This window comes from Cyclopterus lumpus, chromosome 9, assembly GCF_009769545.1.
Source record: "Cyclopterus lumpus isolate fCycLum1 chromosome 9, fCycLum1.pri, whole genome shotgun sequence".
Classification (NCBI taxonomy): domain Eukaryota; kingdom Metazoa; phylum Chordata; class Actinopteri; order Perciformes; family Cyclopteridae; genus Cyclopterus; species Cyclopterus lumpus.
This window is the reverse complement of record NC_046974.1, coordinates 18398590-18417983: the sequence shown is the minus strand read 5'-3', so window position 1 is coordinate 18417983 and position 19394 is coordinate 18398590. Positions and strand designations below refer to the sequence as shown.

The 19394-nt window shown below is 41.2% G+C and overlaps 2 protein-coding genes across 2 annotated transcripts; both read right to left on the bottom strand.

Annotated features, from left to right (window-relative positions):
• Positions 1-629: 629 nt before the first annotated feature.
• On the bottom strand, positions 630-13103 carry trpv4 (transient receptor potential cation channel, subfamily V, member 4). Its single transcript, XM_034541444.1, has 17 exons — positions 12829-13103; positions 11731-11812; positions 10844-11292; positions 10129-10304; positions 8848-9000; positions 8096-8236; positions 6390-6688; positions 6099-6278; positions 5776-5934; positions 5300-5392; positions 5093-5166; positions 4566-4731; positions 4413-4479; positions 3507-3811; positions 2353-2480; positions 2147-2268; positions 630-2025 (listed from the first exon to the last, which is right to left on the bottom strand). Exons 2-17 carry the CDS (start codon positions 11737-11739, stop codon positions 1925-1927), a joined length of 2622 nt encoding a protein of 873 aa, XP_034397335.1. The 5' UTR covers positions 11740-11812; positions 12829-13103; the 3' UTR covers positions 630-1924.
• A 1468-nt stretch (positions 13104-14571) lies between these two features.
• gltpa (glycolipid transfer protein a) lies at positions 14572-19267 on the bottom strand. The gene is made up of 5 exons (XM_034541648.1): positions 18983-19267; positions 16701-16759; positions 16471-16604; positions 16207-16357; positions 14572-16057 (listed from the first exon to the last, which is right to left on the bottom strand). Exons 1-5 carry the CDS (start codon positions 19083-19085, stop codon positions 15875-15877), a joined length of 630 nt encoding a protein of 209 aa, XP_034397539.1. The 5' UTR covers positions 19086-19267; the 3' UTR covers positions 14572-15874.
• Between the last annotated feature and the right edge of the window lie 127 nt (positions 19268-19394).

Below are 19394 nucleotides of genomic sequence, written 5' to 3'. Positions count from 1 at the left end.
CTACAGTTTCTGCAGGAGACACAGCTAAGACCTGTCTGCCTAACCTGGGATCTCCACCTACAACACAGCACAGGAATTTAGACCTCTGCAGCCATCAACAGGTCAGAGAAGGAACTGCAAATGATAATTGACAGCTCAAAATTAGGTTTAATGTGTAGAGTACACATTTTTACACATGTCACATGTAATGTCATCAAAACCTTCTGAGAGTTTATTTAGATGGTAAGAATGTCCCTAATCTCCATGAGGTAATATGAAATTAGTGGTTTTTTTCACGTCATGCGAGATGAATGAATGTAGATATTTAAAGGTTTATCTTACTAAACTGTATCTCTCAAAAGATCTTACATGTTCTATATTAAACTATTCTTTCTTGTTTATGGGTATTGTTTTCAGCACTTTCCAAAAGGATTTTTATTATTTAACCTTCCCTCACAAATTAATTTGGGACATTTGGTCATCTTAAATTATTTCTGGCTGATGCTGATTAGTAACAAATATAGTCAAATAAAATAATTAAAATACTGATTGCACAATATCTTCAGAAAAATAATCTCATCATTCAATGCAGGAATCAGAAAACAGACTACAGTGTGGTTCTGAAAATTAATTGTGTGTTTATTGTTCTTTTCCGTAATGTACAAACAATATAAACATGCATAGTGTCTCTTTATAAAAGCAATAAACACACAGTGAACAATGACCCTCGACCGCGATGAATCAGTGAACATGTCATGTAGTACAAGAACACAAATACATGTATACATACAGTAGTCGCGCATAAACAAGATGCTCTATAGGGCAAGGAGCCAATTGCAATAAAAAACACTGCAGCAAGTAGGGGGAGCACATAATGGCGAGGCCTGAGAGTTGATTATGCAAATACCCCAGCTGCAAAGGAACAATAACTCTAGAAATTCAAAGACAAACCATAACACGGGAGGCTATTGTCTCGCATTTGCATATTTGCTTGACAACTATAACCTGCTCATCATGCCCATCTTGTTCAGAACAATGTCATTGTGTTCATACAATAATGCACACATCAGAAATTGGCATACTGCATTGTTTCCAATCAAATGAAAGCTGCGCTGCCTGAGCTAGCGCGACAACTAGCAGAGACTTTGCAACTATTTGATTAATACGGTATAGAAAACTTAGCAAAATACACTTTATGAAATAGATATATCCTTATTCTATACACTGAACGCCCATGATATGAACAATAAACAATTATTAAAATGACCATATACACAATATAATCTCATTTAGAGACCTCTGAAATGTAAAACAAGCAAATAAAAGCAAAATGATATTCTATAAGCCTAACAATAGTTGTTGCAATGCTTTCTTGAAGCAGTACCTCCCATTGTGATCATGTGGATGGCATTTCTTTCAACGCTTTTGTTTGGACTGCTAATGCAATAATACAGTAACGGTGCTTCTACTAGCTATTAAAAAACATGATTCTGTTTTCCATAAGATTACAATGAGACTTAAATGCTGACATATTTGGACTTTCTTGAATCCCTGAGTGATCGGCCACTGATGTCTGAAATGCCGATGTACAGTACATATTTATTGTAAATTCTCTATTCTTGTGTGACATGTAATTTAAACTAATTACAGCTGCCTTGTCTTTTTCCTTTTTTAAAAAATCTATTTTGATGTTTTTAACTTAATTTGGTGTTTTTCAGATCACTGATTCTTTAAGACATTGTACATCCAGTGTTTCCGTGTGCTCAGTCCTATTACACTGACTAACTGTAATATTTACTATACTTTTTCTGAACAAAATGCATATTAAATCTGTGCAAATGATTACAGTTATTAGCCAACTCATCCCCTGAAAAGTGATCTCACTGGTGCTGGCGGCTCTCGGCTGTCTCTTCATAAGAGAGACTACACCAGTCTGCTGCAGGTGTCAGTATTTGGGCGTCAGCGGCTCCATCTCTATCGCCAGATCACGAGGCCGCGGACCCTTACTTAACTCCACCACCCGCGGAACCACGGTGGACCAGCGGTCTACAGGGGGATAAAAAGAAGGGTTTTCTTTGATCTTTATGAATGAGTTAGTGTGCGCTTCACATGAATATATACTTATTTGTCCATGCATTTATTCATGAGAGCACAGTGAGAATCTCACCTCTCCGCAAGGCTCTGACACCCTGCTGCAACCCGTTGGCTTGGCAGGTCTCATTCTTGCCTGGATCCTCGTTGATTATTGCCAGGTTCTGATTCCAGTGGCACCAGTTTACCTCATCCACCCTGATATAACAAGACACCATTGGGAATGACAGAAGTCTTTGAAGTGGCTGCTGAGTGACTGTGATTATGAGCCATGCATAATACCTGAAGCACCAGCGTCGGTCAGGTGTGCCATCCCAGCTCTTCCCCACAGTCACCATCTCTCCGGCTCGAAAAGACTTGCGAAGGCAGACTGGAAAAGAGCGCTCGATGTCCAAGATTGTCGTTGCCCACTGTGAATAAACATTGTTTAATTAGAGTAACCTATTTAAGCCCCTCGAATAACACAGAAATATGTTACTCTATGGCACTTAGCCATGCAGATAGTTTTCCTGTTATTTTTCCAGGTTATAAAATATGCTATTCATATTTTAGATTCCTGCCTCAACCGAGAAACAGTGAAAGTACATTAAAATGCATTTGTGGTGCTCACAGCATCAGTAAACCTCGGAACGAATTTTAACAACTTCTGGATAGTTTGTCATGGAAAAATGGTAAATATGTTTACATTCATATGGGAATCACTTTGGCCGTTAACGTTTCTCTATCCGACAATCAGAGGATTGATAAAGCAGCAAACAACTAATTGTGATGTCAAATCAATCTTGGAGTGATGGCTACCTGAATGGATCTGCCATACTGGCTGGCGCACTGCCTCCAAGCAGCAGGTACGGCCAAAAATAACATTTGTTCGTATGTGTTGCTCAGCACTGTTGCCGTTGTTTGCACTGTTAGCTCTGAGCCGCCATGTTGAGAGTTGTGTGAAGATAATAAATATGCTTTGAATTTAAAATGTAGAACATTTAACTTTTTTTCAAGGTCAACATTTTAATTTGTCCGTTACTTTGGTTATTTGCCGAACACAGAGGGAAAAAGAAACACTGACATTTGTATCAGCCTCAGCTGCACTTTCCCATCTCAGTGTAGCCAACATGCTACACTGAGATGGAAAATATTAGACCTGCTGACATCTGCACGTTAGCGCTGTCCTTATGAGCAAGTTCACATGCTGATGGAGTCTCACGGAGTCCCTCGCTTCGCCGCAGGAAAATCCACAAAAAGATGTTTCAAAACTAGAAGCACCACCAACCTCTTATGAGTTTGAGTGGACCAGAAACCCCAGAGGTGAATATCATAAAACCTGCCAAAAATGAACCCAAACTATCGGGATCTGGCTATACCAGAGGCGTTAATGAGACAATATGTGTTTTTCATAATTTGGGAGAACCGACCCTTTAAGAAAGTTATTTCCAGCTCACCTGAAGCTTCCAGATCTTTTTGCTCTCCTTCGACACCTGTCCCACCGTCTCCCCCATCAACGCAATCAACATGTTTAACAGCAGGACAAAAGTGAGGATGATGTAGGTAACCAACAGGATGAGGAAGACTGCAGGATACTGTGCACCGTGAATCATGTCCAGTTCTCCCATCCCAATGGTCAGCTTAAAGAGGTCCAGTAGGAAAGCACTGAAGGTATCTGGGTCCCTGCAGTTGGGGTAGGTGGGACAGCCCCCCTCACACTCTGTGCCCGGTGGCGGACACATTGTCAGCAGGGACACCAGGGCTATGAGGCAGGAACGGGAGGTTGGGTTATGTTTCTGTGAGCACTTAAAGGAACAGTTCAACAGTTTGGGAAATGTTTGCTTTCTTGCCTAAAGTTAAATGAGGAGATCGATGCCACTTTCATGTCTGAACCTTAAATATGAAGCTCCAGCCAGGAGACAGTTAGCTCAGCATAAAGACTGGAAGCAGCGGGAAGTAGTCAGGCTCATAACCCAGTAAGACCACAACAGGACCATTATGTTCTTTGTATGGATCAAACACACATTTTTAAGGTTTTTGACTTAAAACTATACAATTTTATATGATCTTGGACCATAATCATTATTATAGATAATGTCCCAAAAGACAAAACTTACTTTAGTTGAATAATATTTGTAATGATTTTCACATATCCCAGCCTTCGTCTGAACATTTAATTATTCTGGCAATGTTTTCCCTATAAAATGCATTGGCTCGTCCAACTACTCTCAACAATGTTTTTTTGTTTGTTTATGAATTTCCATAATGAATCAACCAGATCACCCGGAATGCCAAAGAGTAATATGTATTAGTGCCGTTACTGTGTATCGCTGAGTGCCGGCCCACTTCGAGCTGTACTGTACCTGATGCATATCCAATCATAAAGAGCACGTACACCAGCAGAAATCTGAAAAGGTCTTTGAAAAGAATCTGTGAACCGAAAAAAAAAAGATTACATGGTTAGTGATATTTACGGTGAATTCCTTTTCATTACTTAATTTCATCCATTTTCTAACCTTCTGTATCATGATACTGTAGGTGCCCGTGAGCTTCAGGCCTCTGGTGAAGTAAAGAGTGTTCATCCAGCCCAGGACAAGTGCAAACACCATCACAGACACATAGGCCTTGATGCCAGACAGGTAGAGAGCAGCTGTGACGACAATCAGGACAGAGTAGATGAAGCTGGAGAGGACAGAGAGGAAGTTTGTCAAGGAAGCAGCTCCAATGCTTCAGTCGGTGATACTGAAGTAATACATGAAGGCAGGAGGACGTGGTTGCTGCCATTTTTAACAGGATGTAGAAATCCAGGCTGCTAATGACTTAAATCAACACGGCTCAGAAAGGTGCTCGACATTGTCTGCTCTTTTTTGGATCATGGCTTAAATTAAAGATGAAAACTATAGAACATGCCAGGGAGGAAATTAATTAGGTGACTAAATTTAGAGGATGCAAAATGTGCCTCGAGTGAGAGTCAGCGAGAGCTACAATGGCCGAGGTGAGGAAGAGTGGGAGTGTGGGGCAAGGATGGAGGATGTAGACTTACTACAGCAGTTGAAAGGATCCATCAATAAATAAAGACTTCACCCCGGGGCACTTCTTCAAAAAGAGGTCCTTAACCTACAGAGAACAGGAGAGACATTTCCATAATGACAACAACACCGTCCTCACAGTTTGGAGTTGATGCAAGAGACTCGGAGACAGCAGCGAGCAACCAATGATCATAGGAAGGCGTCAGAGTGTATGGACTCACGTTGGTGAGGAAGAAGAAGATTCCTGAAGCCAAGGTGACAATCTCTCCTGCCATACGCAGGTAGTCAGAGGATGTTGTGTAAGGGTACGGAGGCTGGAAGGAAGGAAGAAGGACGAGACTTATCAATTCACTCAATCTGAAAGTTTAAGCAACGTAACGTAAAGGATTAGTTCAATATTTTGGGAACTAAAATAAATGTAAATCTATTCACCAGTAAGTCACCAGTCTACTCATTCAGTAAGTAAACTGGGACAAATTCATAATGTTGTTCTGGAATGATACATTAACCATGTCATGTCCAGACAGTAATATGCCATCTGACGTACAGCGCATTTGTGGTCTACATCTACTGCACATACTTAAACAGGAAAAGTTAAATTGTTGCTTTATTCCACAATTTCAATCATGAAGCATTGTATCTGACCCGATGAGCTCTGGCCACGCTGTGACAACACGTTCAGTCATTTCACACCCACCGTTCCCTGCGTTGGGTGGTAATGAGCCACGAGGGTGAAGATAATCATGGTGGTGAGGTAGGAAACAACGCTGATATAAAAGGTGACGGCGGCAAACTTCTGCCATTTGGCCCTCAACAGCTCATTGATGGGCTCCACTGCCAGCATCTCATGGCGGTTCTGACAACAGGACCAGAAACGTGACACTGATATCATGTTTGTGCACACACAAAATCCTCTTCATCTTGACAGAACAATGCTTTATTACAGCTGTATATTGCTATAGTATATATCATGCATTCATATAATACAAGGATGAACTTGAGCCTAATGTGTTTATTCACCTCATTGCGGCTGTTGTAGACCAGGATCTCCAGCACAGATGGCTCCTCTCCACATGTGTCCAGTGAAGACAGATCGTAGAGGGAGGAGTACACTGGCCCATAAGCCCAGTCCTTAAACTTACGGGACAGATGACGAACTTCCTCATCTTTGATCTCACGTCGGATAATGTGTTGAAAAACCTGTAGGAATATGGAGAAACCGACCTATTGACCTTTTTACTTAAACATATTATGGCCTGTAGAATTGTCGAGATAAAAACTTATTTTATGATACTGATGCGTCATCCCTACCCCGATCTTGCCCAGTTTGGCAGCCATCATTAGGGGTGACATGCCATCGGTGTTGAACACCGTCTCCAGGTTGCAGTCTGGGTAGAGCTTGGCACTCTTGATGAGCAGCATGTCGTACATCTTTGTGAGGAAACGCGTGTTGTCTTTGGTGTTGTCCGCAATGTGCACCAGAGCGTGCAACACCGTGTTTCCACGTGAATCCTGGCGCCGCAGGTCGGCCTTCTTGTGTGGATTCTCAGTGAGGTAGTGCACGATGTCAGGCTGGTTGGTGCATGCAGCCAGTGAGAGAGGCAGCTCACCTACAGGCAGAGAGAGAGAGAGAGAGAGAACAACTTCAGGATATTAAAGGAACTGTATTTTAGATTAAAAATAAGCAATTCAACAAGAGGGTTCATTAAGAACTGTAGCTGTGCTTATGCAAACCATACTAAACATGGATCAAAGATCTGACTTAAATTCCGGTAATGAAAACAGGACAATTAGCAGTTGTTTGAGGGAGGGGTGCAACGGGGCCACAGTGCCAAAAGCAGCTGCTGAAAATGAGCTGTTGCCATGGGTGACAGATTACTTTGTCACCACACATAGAGACGCTCCTCTTCATGGATTTGCACGGGTGCATGCAGAGTTTTAGCGTGAGTCTAAATCCCATTAGCCCTCAGCCCTGCCAGGTTCCTGTTCACCTCACTGCAAAGCTCCGCAGCAAATTACTCACACTGTGTCCGGACACGCTGGGATTTGGGAATGACAACCGTGCTAAGTGCAAATAGAAATCATCTCCTCTGTGATGAGTGAGAAATATAATGCATGAATGTAATCAAATAAAATATTCTTAAAATTGGGTTGGGTAAAAAATATAAAACATAACAAGATACCGTTCTTTCAGTGTTTTAGGAGAGTAACATTTAAATCAAGTACATCTGCTATAATTATCTTGTGGAGGCTCAAAGGACACGAAACAGGGTGCAGCCTCCAGTGGTGTGGGAGGTTGTGCCTGAACAGACACCGCAGAGGGCAGTGTTGAGTCCAGTTTCCCCTACCTTACAGGTCAGTGAAGTCCTGCCCAGGGAAGGGGGAGCAGAGGATGTTGACTTTGCTTCCCTGTGGAACACGGACCCCTCTCCCTGAACAACTCCTTGAACATATGACGTAATGTTTGTCTTTTCTTGTGTTTTTGGAGCACCACTAATGACGGTTTCTCGTACGATACTTTTGGCTCTGAGGTGGACTTTACCTCTGGACCACAGAAGTAACCTGACTGTGTTTGCTCAGCCAAAACATGCCACGTTAAGAAAGGGTGGGGTCTTATGTCACGTCATTTCTCCATGGCAGCAGGTTTCCTTGCCAGGACCATGTACCAACTATTTTATCTTGGCAGTTGCTGTAGTGCACAACGCATTGATGTCAACGCTGTGCCGTAAAAGACAGACTAACCACGTAGAAACTCAGCGCCGGCGTGGAAACTGAACGAGTGACCAGTGAAGTCATTGAATCCACAGACAAACTGTTGTCATTATTGTGTCACCGTCATGACCACCACATAAAGCAGAAAATACAGTAACAGCTCTCTAGACGTCTTCCTGTGACCATCTGCCCACAGTGTTTTATCACTTAGGATAGATTCAATGTTTGCTGAAAGCATTAATCCAGAAGCACAATTAACTCTTTTGTTTCCACACTAGATGTATGTGCTGACAAAAGGTCATTACCGAAATAGAAGTAGCCCCCCTCGTCTCTGGGCTGGAAGAAGCGTCCCCTCGCCTGGGCGTGAACATCAGCTCCCTGTTCCACCATAAGCTCCACATACTGCTTACAGCGGCGCTCTATGGCAATGTGGAGAGCTGTCTGGCCTGACAACGCAAGGAAAACACAGCAACAGGAAAACATTTGGACTATTATTGGTCTGTGTTCAATCTGAAAACATATCAGCTGAAAGAATGATGTCATCCAAGAGTTCATTTATTAAATGTTGTGTTCTGATTTGAGTTTGAGGGAATTACAAAAACTGACATATTTATGTGCATTTATGGGGGTCAATACGCACTGAAACAAAGTGTTTATGTCGTCACATTAAAAGGGCATGAGGCAAAAGAAGCCGATTTTCATCCAATTGAAAAATACAGTGATAAAGAAAGAAATAAAATCATGGAGAAAACCATGATGAAGAACACCAGATTTTGAGTTGAAACATATTTTTTGAAAAAAGAGTGAAATGCTTCCTTCATTGATGAAAGCCAAACAAATGAGGCCTGGGTCTTCTCATTTCGAGAGCTGTAAATAGTGCACATACATGATGTAAATACTGTCCTTCCCCCTTAATGGGGTCTCAAGCCCAGCCAGGCAGTGTAAATATACACAGGACCGTCTGTTGAACAACTGACTTGTTTCTTTCAACAACTCCTTTAAATTACAAATCCCTTGTATGTAACTGACTGTTGTCATTATTGTGTCATGTACATACCTCTGTAGTAGACATCCCTGAAGGGCGTATTTATGAACTCTCTGAGGTTCCCGGTCTTCTCCGCTATGTCCACCAGCAGTGGGATGGTGACGTTCTGCCCCCCGTAAAGGTTCAACAGGGCTTTAGGCAGGCAGGTCTTACCCGTGGACAGCTCTGGTGGAAAAATGGAATTAAAATTAATTTCCACAACATTAAAAACCATGTTCATTTGAATTACTGAATGATATTTAACACCATCAACAACAAATAAGTGGATATTGTTAGAATATGTTTTTTCATTCAATTGAATTGTTTATGGTTAGTCAAGTGTGCATTGGTTTGGCAGACGCTGGGCAATTTAACCATTTATCCAGTAGCCTATGCGGTTTCAATTGTTCAACCCTAATGATTTTATCCATTTATTCATTATGTTAAGCTATTTCACATATTTATGTCAACAGTTTATACATTACCTGTAGCTAACAATTTATGTATGTAATTAATTACATTAATATGTACTATGTAGTTAATGCATTGAGCTATCTATTTCACCATTCAGGTTTAGATGTCTTCACTTTCTTGCTTAAGTTAACTAATTTCTACACACTTTTAATAGCACCACCTGGTGTTAAGGTGTTTCAGTTGAATTTATCAAATCAAATGGTTATTCCTTTTTTCCTTCTTTTTTTAAACTACTTAAGATCTTCCTACATACAACTGGCAACTGCAGAAGTACCCCTTTGGATAGAAGGGTTCCCTGATTGGGAATGTACTGTCATTTAAAATGTGACCTTCTGGTGTGTTGCTCGAAATGTACTGAGAAACGAGTAGGTTACGTAAAAACAGAGTTTTGGGAATTCAAAATAGGGTCAAGAAAGCCCTTCAGTATTCTTTCTCTTTTGGAAAAAAAAGCTCTGTTTAACTATCTGAAGCAGACGACAGTTTGCTGTGATTTCTCTCTGCTCCTCGTTATAAGAAAGAGCTTCTTAGACACACACAGGAAGTGCTCTGCGGGCCGGCCTCGAACAGCGCAGAGACTCAACTCCACCATTTCCTAACATTCTTTGAGCCAAACACAATAGACAGGGGGGGGGGCAAGGGAATACAAAAGGCCAAAGGGAAAAACGTCACTCGACGAAACTGAGTTTCTGCTTCAGAGCAAAGGAAGGGTCAACAATTGTTTTGTGACATCTGTATCACTACATGCCCCGCCTGTCCAAACCCAAAGTTGCCGTGTGGTTTCAGTGGTTGGTTTAGACAGAAGTACAGATATCTGATGCAAGCGACAACCTACAGTCTCACCTTTGAACTCCTCATCAGTTAACCTCTTTTCGTGACTTTGCAGGTACTCCAACAGGCCCTCGAGGGCCTCGGGGTCTGCACGTGACACGCAGTCGAAGAGGAGAGCGCGGTTGAATATTTTCATTACTTTTGGTGGGTCTGAGCTTTGACCATCATCACAGGATGTCTCAGTTTTGCTGAGGAGACACAGAAACATGACATGATGTCACACATGTCACGTAACAGATTCCCTTTGAATTATTTTTACATTTCATTCACATCAAATTAAGAAGTGAATGGGTGTTTGATGCACAAACCATCTTTTAAGCGATCATCCACACCCTTGAGTGCTTCAGTAAATAGACCTCTGTGTGTAATGGACAGGTAGGGCAGCCTAAATATTACCTCAACGGCTGCAGAGGGACCAACAACCTGCTCTCTGTTCGCTCAGTGAATGGGCTGAAAGAGGGACAGTGTGTGTGTGTGTGTGTGTGTGTGCACGTGCATACTTCCTCATGTGGCACACCTCTTTCTACAGAGTGGTAGTTGTAGGAGGTTTTTATTTTTATGACAACATTTTTCCAAACCAGCCCTGTTCTCCCTGGAGAAAAGCCGGCCCAAGTTCACTACTGTTGAACCAGAAGCCCCTAAACTAAAACGTCTGAAGGAACACATGGTTATTAAATCCTGGAGACACGCATGCATTGTAGTTTAGAGACAGCAATGTCCTTCTCACCCTCTTGGGAGCTTCTTCCTGCGTCGCTTCTGGTTGCTGGTGTTCCTGCAGGTACCATAGTCAAAGAGCGAGTCCATGGGGGCTTTCTTGGCACCCGGAACCACATTTGACTCGTACATTGTGGATTCCAATAGGTCCATCGGGGTGGAAATGCCCTTCTTGAAAGCACCCTGGAACTTCATCCGCAGGTTCTGTCTGCTCTCCGCCGGCTGGCCGGGCTGAACCAGCTCCGGGGCTGAATCGGGACCGGCGTCTTGAGTTGACGGGGTGCCATCCTCGTTCTCAAACAAATGGGAGAGCTCAGACAGGGCGAGTGCTTCATCGCTCTCAGGTTGAGCCGCCGCGCCATCTCCAGAGTCCACAGAGGGAACAGCTCTGGCAGGAACAGAACTGGGGGTGTCGGCCTTGGACAAAGCAAGGTGGCACCTTCTGAGGAGAGCAGAACGGCCCTGGAATAAACAAAATGTCAGGAAAGTCTCGTACAAATTGAAAAATAAGTTTTAAAAGGTGCTCTGTGGAGTTTTGTAAACAAACAGAAGTTACATGTAGCCGATACATTCAGTTACTCAGCTAAAAAGCATCGAGTGTATCATAGAAGTGTACCAATTAAGGTAAATGTATTTCCTTCCTCATAAAACATTTGCTAAGACAATTTCCAGGTTACATAAGGAAGGAGGATGTACAAATAAGAGATGTGAGATAAAGCCGGCAGGCCAAATTGCATACTGAAGGGTTTAGAAACTTCAGGTAAATATGAAAGACTAATCTACTTTATTTACTCAGTTAATGTATCTATAGCCACTATGATAAGCGCAAAATGGACAACTAACTGTATTTTGACTATTACCAATGGAACCCTGGAAATTCGGCATTTAACCCCTCTGTACCTCATTCATCCCTTTTATCACAATGGTGTGCCAAATTCCTCTTCAGGGGAAACTGGAAATGATGCTGAAGCATGTGGGTGTCCTGTAGAAACAAACAAGAGTCACACAACAAAACCTGAAGGTCCTAAGTGACATAAAGAGAGCTCTGTCATTTGGGGATGGAATATATGAGAAGTAGTAGAAAAGGACTGATGCCAACATTAATAACATGGCTGTGAGCCCGGCCTGTCATGGGTCATAATATGTTTTCTCTTGCAGGCAGAATCACACCACATGTCTGTTTAACACTAGAGATATTTACTCATTACAACTCAGCGCACACAAACACACACTTTACTGCTACAGTGTGCTGTCACAATGCAATGTGGACAACATGACATCATCACTTGTTGCCCCTGAAGCTTCCTTCCAAATCATACGCTTTCCTGCGTTTGTTCATGACATTGACAACCTATCCAAGCCAGACTGTGCTGCAGAGGAGCAACACAAACAGGGGAGCTGGGGTCCCACTAAAGGGGGCATGAGTCACATCCCTGGCTGACACACATGGATTACCATACCGTTACACCTCAACAGGTTTTTGTATTGAAAAAAGATAGAGGAAAAAAGACAGGCTGCCATTGATAAACTAGTATAACAGGCTAATAGAAAATTATGTAATTTTTAGGGAGTTTGACCCACTGAGTATTAAAACTGTAGGTGATAAAAGGGGGATCATGAAATGAAATAACAACAAGTAGACCTAAAGCTCACATTGTCCACGTACTGGGTCTGGAAGTAGAAATCCACTTGAGAAAGTTTCTAAATGTGGGTTTCTAATAGCCTCAGAGATGTGGGACTTCCTGCTCACTGTCACTGCTGATGAGACATTATCCAGAGCAGGATGACCACATTACGCCCGTGTTTGTGTCAAGGGACATAAAACAGTACAACATGTTAAATTATCTCAAAACACTTGAGGAATCATTAAGAGCCGACTGAGTCTCAAACAAGGTCTTAATAATAAACGGAGGTCAGTTAGTTATTTTTCCTAACACATACCAATGTATTGCCTTCGGAGTCATCTAATGATGAATAACCATACGCGGTGTTACTTACCTCAATCAAATGTGATGGTCTTATGTTGAGTGTCTCCATAAACTCGTTAGACACGTGTGTTCTCGCCGTGGTGCTCCGCTCCTCTGGTGCCTCCTCGGGGTGACACTGAAGGCTTTCACTGAACCACCACAGGGTCCCTCTGGTTCCCGTGTGCCGCCCGAGCCGCAACCTCCGAGGCTGAAACGTGAAGCCAACGCGGAAGTGCCAAACACTATTTAGTTCATTCAACGGCCACTTGATGCTGCCTCGACCCCCTTAAAGTGCCCCTCTTTACAGCAGGAATACACACGCTTACACAGCCTGACACAGCAACGGTGTTGGTCTCTACAGCTCATATAACGTTAGTTGTTCATAACAATTGTAACTTACAAGCCATTTAGATTATATTAAAGTGTACAAGTAGACTTAATTAAGGGCGTGGCTATCGTCGGTTACACGTCAGGTCTCCGCTGTGTTTGTCGTGTTGGTGGCTTTTGGGGAATTCTTCAAGCAAATAATATGGCTTGCTATGTGGCTTTTGCGTGACTACCTTCATGGCATGTTGCCCTAAAATATTGTCCAGAATTACTGGTTATTGAGGCAATGGCAGAATTAGGTGAATCTTGTAGCTTGTACATTAAAACTGCTCCATAAATAGAAAACTGCTTGTGAAGATGTTACGCATGCACAGATTAAAGAGTAACTGCACACTTAAACGTGTTAAGCTACAAACTAAATTATATAACTGTAGTGTGATGAAACAATCAATTGTTAATATTGAAATGTCATTTGAAAATGACTCAAAATGCCATTTACTGTTCTAAATCAGCCCTAATCTTGCCATGCCATTTCGGAGATAGAGTTAATTTTTCATTTCTTATTTAGTGGTTGGCTAGTTAGCTAGCTAGCTAAATTTAGCTTGCTAATTACGCCATGTTTTCATACTAAGATTACGCTGGTTCCAAAAAAATGAAAATGAGAATTCGAGTTGCTACAACCACATAAGTCTATCTCACCTATGGCGCCTACTCTGCTCTAGTGAAGTAATCTTTCACCTGCAGGGAATGAGGCGGAGGGACTAACGGGTGTAATCTTGGTCTTATCTGTTAAACAGTAAATTCATCAAATGTAGTTGCCCCATGCCATTGTTATCTTCCGTATTTGTACAAATTAGGTATTAGGCTCAGACCTGGGGGTGAAGTTACACTTTAGTCACCTTTTTAAACCTAATTTTAGCAAGAGAAAATCTATCAACCGAATCATGAAGAAAGTCTGGACAGTACACTATCCCACAACAAGGAAAACAATTAAAGACACACATATGAGCCTTTTAACTTCAAATAGTTTAATGTAAATAACTTTGATTCTTGAGTGTTGTGTTTATTACTAGCTGTTGTCGGTCATGCCCATCCGCCACAGGTAGCCTTGATTTCCTCTTGCAATAAAATTGGAAAGTACAACAAAATCTATAGAAAACGCCATATTCCTTTTTACGATAATCTCTAGTTTTCACCTTGCATCATTTGGGTGCATTTGGGTGCATTTGGCTCCTGTACCAGGTGTGAAAATGGAGTAAACATACTAATGTAGTTTTCACCACTGCAGATTGCCTATTCTGATGTGTGATAGGGCAAACTGGTGGGAAATTGAAGAGATGAAGGAAAGCAAACACATGAAATATTGCACATGTTTTTATTGCAAATTATATGGTTTGAAAAGTTGAAAATACAAGCTTTGTTATTTTTCACTACACATGCACTGCAACATAATTTCAGCCCCAAAAGAAACATCAGACGAGCATTTCAGCATATGAACTCAAAACAGTACCAACTGACCCAAGTCCACCAACATTTATTTAAAGGTTGATATGCTGTCAAAGTATCCCAACAACCATGTTGACTCCAAAACGTTATTGTAACACTTTATATTCCCTTGACAAAGAGATTTAAAGTAAATTCACTTTTACATAAGCACCTGAGAGCAGAGTGGACAGAAGGCACTTAGTGCTGATGAAGCAGTGCTTTGGAAGAATAGTTAAGATACCTGTTTGAGTCCATGGAAGTATAAAAAGAGACCACACTTTTAGTCATAATTCACATTTTACTTTTAATTAACCTGCCTGGTTTACAAAAAGTGACATGTATAAAAATATAAATTACTAAAAGGCAGAAAAGCTGACCTTTGTATTTAAATGCTTCATAGTTCCAGCTTAAGGCACAAACCGGTGTGCACTATAAAAAGCTGTTTACAGTACAGAATCTTGTACTTTTTGAGCTTTTTAAAAACTACGCCGAAAAACATTCTATTCGTGTGTTTTGTATGTTTTGTACAACTAAATTAATAACTCAGGAGTATGTAATAACTTAGAAGTAAAATTGTTAATTAAAAACTAAAAACTATAAATCATTACCCAAAAAACAGGGACAACTACACAGTATTCGTTGTGTATGATGAAAACACTTGCTTGTAAATCATGTGAATTATGTGCATTAAATGTTGTCAAACTAGAAGTCATACCACATTTTTAATTTTTGTTTTGTCATTTGTCCTTTTTTTGTATGATTACAAATTAAATGCAGCCCTTATCTTGTGTTTGACTAAAGAACCCCAACATTTATAATTTAAAATCCGCTGTAAAACAACAGAGATTACATTTTTGTTTTATAGTCAGTGTTGATCGTGATCTGGCTCATCAAATCTGTTAACATCAGACACCCCTCTCCCTTACTTGAAGCTTTCAAAAACATTTGTTGAGTTGCACTTTTATTCTTGCTATAATTGTTTTATGATCGCGAACATAAATATCTGGCAAACAAAGAAATACTGAGTTTAAATCTTCAGCTGCGACCAAGAGTGAGGAAAAGAAGGCCTCGCGAGAAAGCCAGAACAGGCACACAGATGATTAAAAGTGTGGACATATTTGACGTGTAACTACAGAGTATTGTTAATACACGCACACAGCGAGCTGTCCGATGACCGGAAGGGAGCCATTTCAAGATGTAGATTGCAGACAGCAGAATGTAAATTGCTTTGTAAACTAAGCGGACCACTGGAGTAAAGCGGAGTGTCACACTGTGTAATCAAGATCAGCATTCAGCTTACTGTACATCTCATAGATAGCATCAACGGTGGCAGAAAAGTTGATGAGGAATTTTCTGATTTTTTCCAAGCATTCCTCTTCCTTGACATCCCGACCCTTGGAGAGGGCCTTCAGGAAATCTGTCTTATATGGAGCGGCAAAAAGAGCTGCCTGGAAGAGCAAATCAAAATACCAAATATGTGCTCAACTCTGTGCAGTTTGTGCGCTCTACGATAAATTTCTTAATAAATTATATAGACAAAATGATACATCTGCATTCTTATATATGTATCTCTCATAGAAGACCAGTCTTAACTCACCTTGAAGAGATGTTGCACAAACCAGCCATGATACCTTTTAAGGGCTATTTCATAGGCTTTGGTGACATTGACTCGAATGAGGTTTGGGTTGCTATCGTCTTTTTCACCTTCCAGCAGGCTCTGCAGGAAGACTTGAATAAACCGTAGACCCCTGGGCAATAAAGAAGACGTGCACAGTGGTTAAGGGGGCAGACCTTGTTTAAAATTGAATGCACACTCAAAACCCAACAATCCATGAAACCTGAAATGTAACATTTCTCAAACCTTTTAAGCCACATAAGCGCCAACGTTGCTCCAGTTTTGGGCCATTCTGCTTTATGTATTTCTTTCTCTGCCTCCAAAATATGCTGGAGTGTCTTGAACCGTCCAGGGTTGGTATCGTAAATCGCCTTGATTTTCTACAAGGTAATCAGAACCTTTTTATTGTAATATAATGTTACTGAGATTTACACAGATATCTAACTTAGGTCACATCGAAGAATAATCATACTTACTGTGATGTTACCAGATAGGTCTGCCTTTATTGGGGCAAAAATAGTAGATCCAAGGCAGTCTGAGGAGGAGTATTTACACACAGAGTGAGAATTTAGAGAGTGGAATTCCACACATGTAAACAAAACTATTGAGTCTATATGAGAATATTCTTACATTATTTAGAGCATCTGATGGTGACCACAAACCTATCAACATAGAAGCTGAAAAGAGAACTGTAAAAACGAGAATGGCTTTTTGTTGGATATTATCTAATATCTTTTTTAATTGCGTTTACAAATTTGCAATCATGAAAATGTCTAAATATTTTAACTTGTCACTTACCCATGCAAATTGTTCAATAGCACCACTGGAATGCATTACACGTCCATTAGCTATAGCTTTACAGAACATTTTAAGAAATCCCTATAACATTTATTATATAATATTTTCAAATTGGTAAATACTATATACATTTAACTGGGGTGCAACACTAATAAGTTTGACCTTTCCACCTTACAGACTCTTTTGTAGTTATGTCTTTAAAAACTCACATTGCACCACATTCAAGTCAAAATCCCAGACTTAAAATCTAAAATGTCAAGCAGGATTAAAAGGGACAAGACATTCAGAATTTTTGAAATTGATGAAATTATGTAGCTACTACATTGCTCCTGAATATTTAAATTGATTTGCATTATGTATGATATCGCTTTAGTTAAGTGGTGGACCGAGCTGACATACACACGGGAGCTCCGTGCTCGCACGCCGCTCATTTGTCGAGGAGGATCCAATGCAAAGCCGGTTCACAATTGGAGGTTACTCTTCAAGCGGAATACCGGAAACATGCTAAAGTGGTTGACACTCTCTTGTGGTCTACAATAAGTCTACATTGCTAGAGGAGGTCTTCAGTGTCTGCTGTCTTCATAGACACATTATCACAGTATTATCATTAGGGGAGTACTTGGTGGCGGGATGGCGAACAATGAGACATCCAGAGTCCCGACCTCACACGACTCCCGTTGGACCCACCGACACAACAGAGAGTGTTCAGCTCCTGAGCTGTTAGTGGAAACTACTCATGACAAAGTCTGCGCTATTGTGCTAATGTCATCACCACAGCACTAATGGCAACGTATTTTGTTTCGGAGACATTTCATGTTGTGTGGCTCTGACTACATTTTCCATTCTCTTCACAAGATTTTGGTTTCAAAGACACAGAGCATCCGGAAACAACTAAACTCTCTGGAAAGTTACAGTAAAATCCATTTAACCAAACCATTTAAAAAATAAAACTATTATAAACCTCTCACAACGACAAAGTTTTTGAATACTTTTGTATTAACAAACAACATTGTTTGTTCAGTTCTCGGCAAGTGCACACCCACACAGGTGTTACTCCATACTTAAAAGAATCCTAAAAATATGATTTTCCCTGCTTTAAAACAGATGCAACCCTAACAGGGGATTCAGGAAGTACTGTCCATGTAGTCCTGAAGAAGAGGTATAAGTAGACAAACTAATTTAAAACACCCGAGTGAATGTACTGTCAGAGTGAGCAGAACTTTAATGGGTTGTAGGAAAGTTGGCCAATAAATTTCGAGGTCAGGTAAAGCAATGGCGACAAGGAGGAAAGGGCTTATTACTGACATCAGACTTAGTTCAGGGGTTTCACATGGCACATTCAATAGAGGACCTTTGGCATATTAATACAGAATGAAGTCACACAAAGATGCCCTGGTGCACCCTGCCTCCGGTGAATGGCCAAGGGGAACTCAACACCGTACTAATCAATTTTCACAATTTAAAATCTAGGCCAGTGGATTAAATTATGCATGCTAAAGGATTGTGGCTTGATGGTGAGAAATACGATCCGAAAAAGATTATCATTTGGAAAGAGTGAGATCGTATCATTAGGTTTGATGGAAGTGTGGTGACAGATAGTTCTCACATCAAGTGTAGTGTTTATTAATCAAAGTTTAACAAATCCCACATGAAAGATGCATGATGGATGGAAGAAATATTTTTAAAAAACAGCTTGCATGTCAAGACAATTTAAGTCATCAGGCCGAAATCATACAGTATTTATAATCTAAATGCTTAAAAGAAAGAAGTATCACTTAGTCGGTGCCATCAATCTGGTCTATACTCTAACTGCACAACTCAAATAACTCAGTAAATAAGTTGAATAGAAATACAATGCAGCCAGTGACATCTGGGAATGCATTTTTCATATGTATTTCCACACAACATTTTATCCAGGAACTACTGGGTTAGCTGTGTCACATGTAGAAACTTCACTTACCAAAGAAGGGAGGAAGGTATGACACCGCCTCCAGAAACGGTCTCGTTTCCACCTGTCCGTCTGCTGGCATCTGCCTGAACTGGTGCTCCATTAGCAGAGCCATCTTTAGTCCGGACAGACTCTCTGAAGAGGAAAAGATTGCAACGGGCTCTCAACCCTCCACTCCGGATTTACAGTGACACCAGAAGAAACCCGTGTGCGCACGCACACGCACGCACAGTCACCGACATTGGACCCAGTAAGTAGCTCCTATCAAACCGGCGGCTCGTGTGATGGTCCTGGTAGATCCGGGGCATCGCCACCTGTCGGGTGAAAGGACCGACACACCGCGTTGAGACGGGAGGCTCCTGATGTGATCTCATCAGCTGACTGGTCTTCCGTTTAATCACATGTGCTTCTTTACTGCCAACTA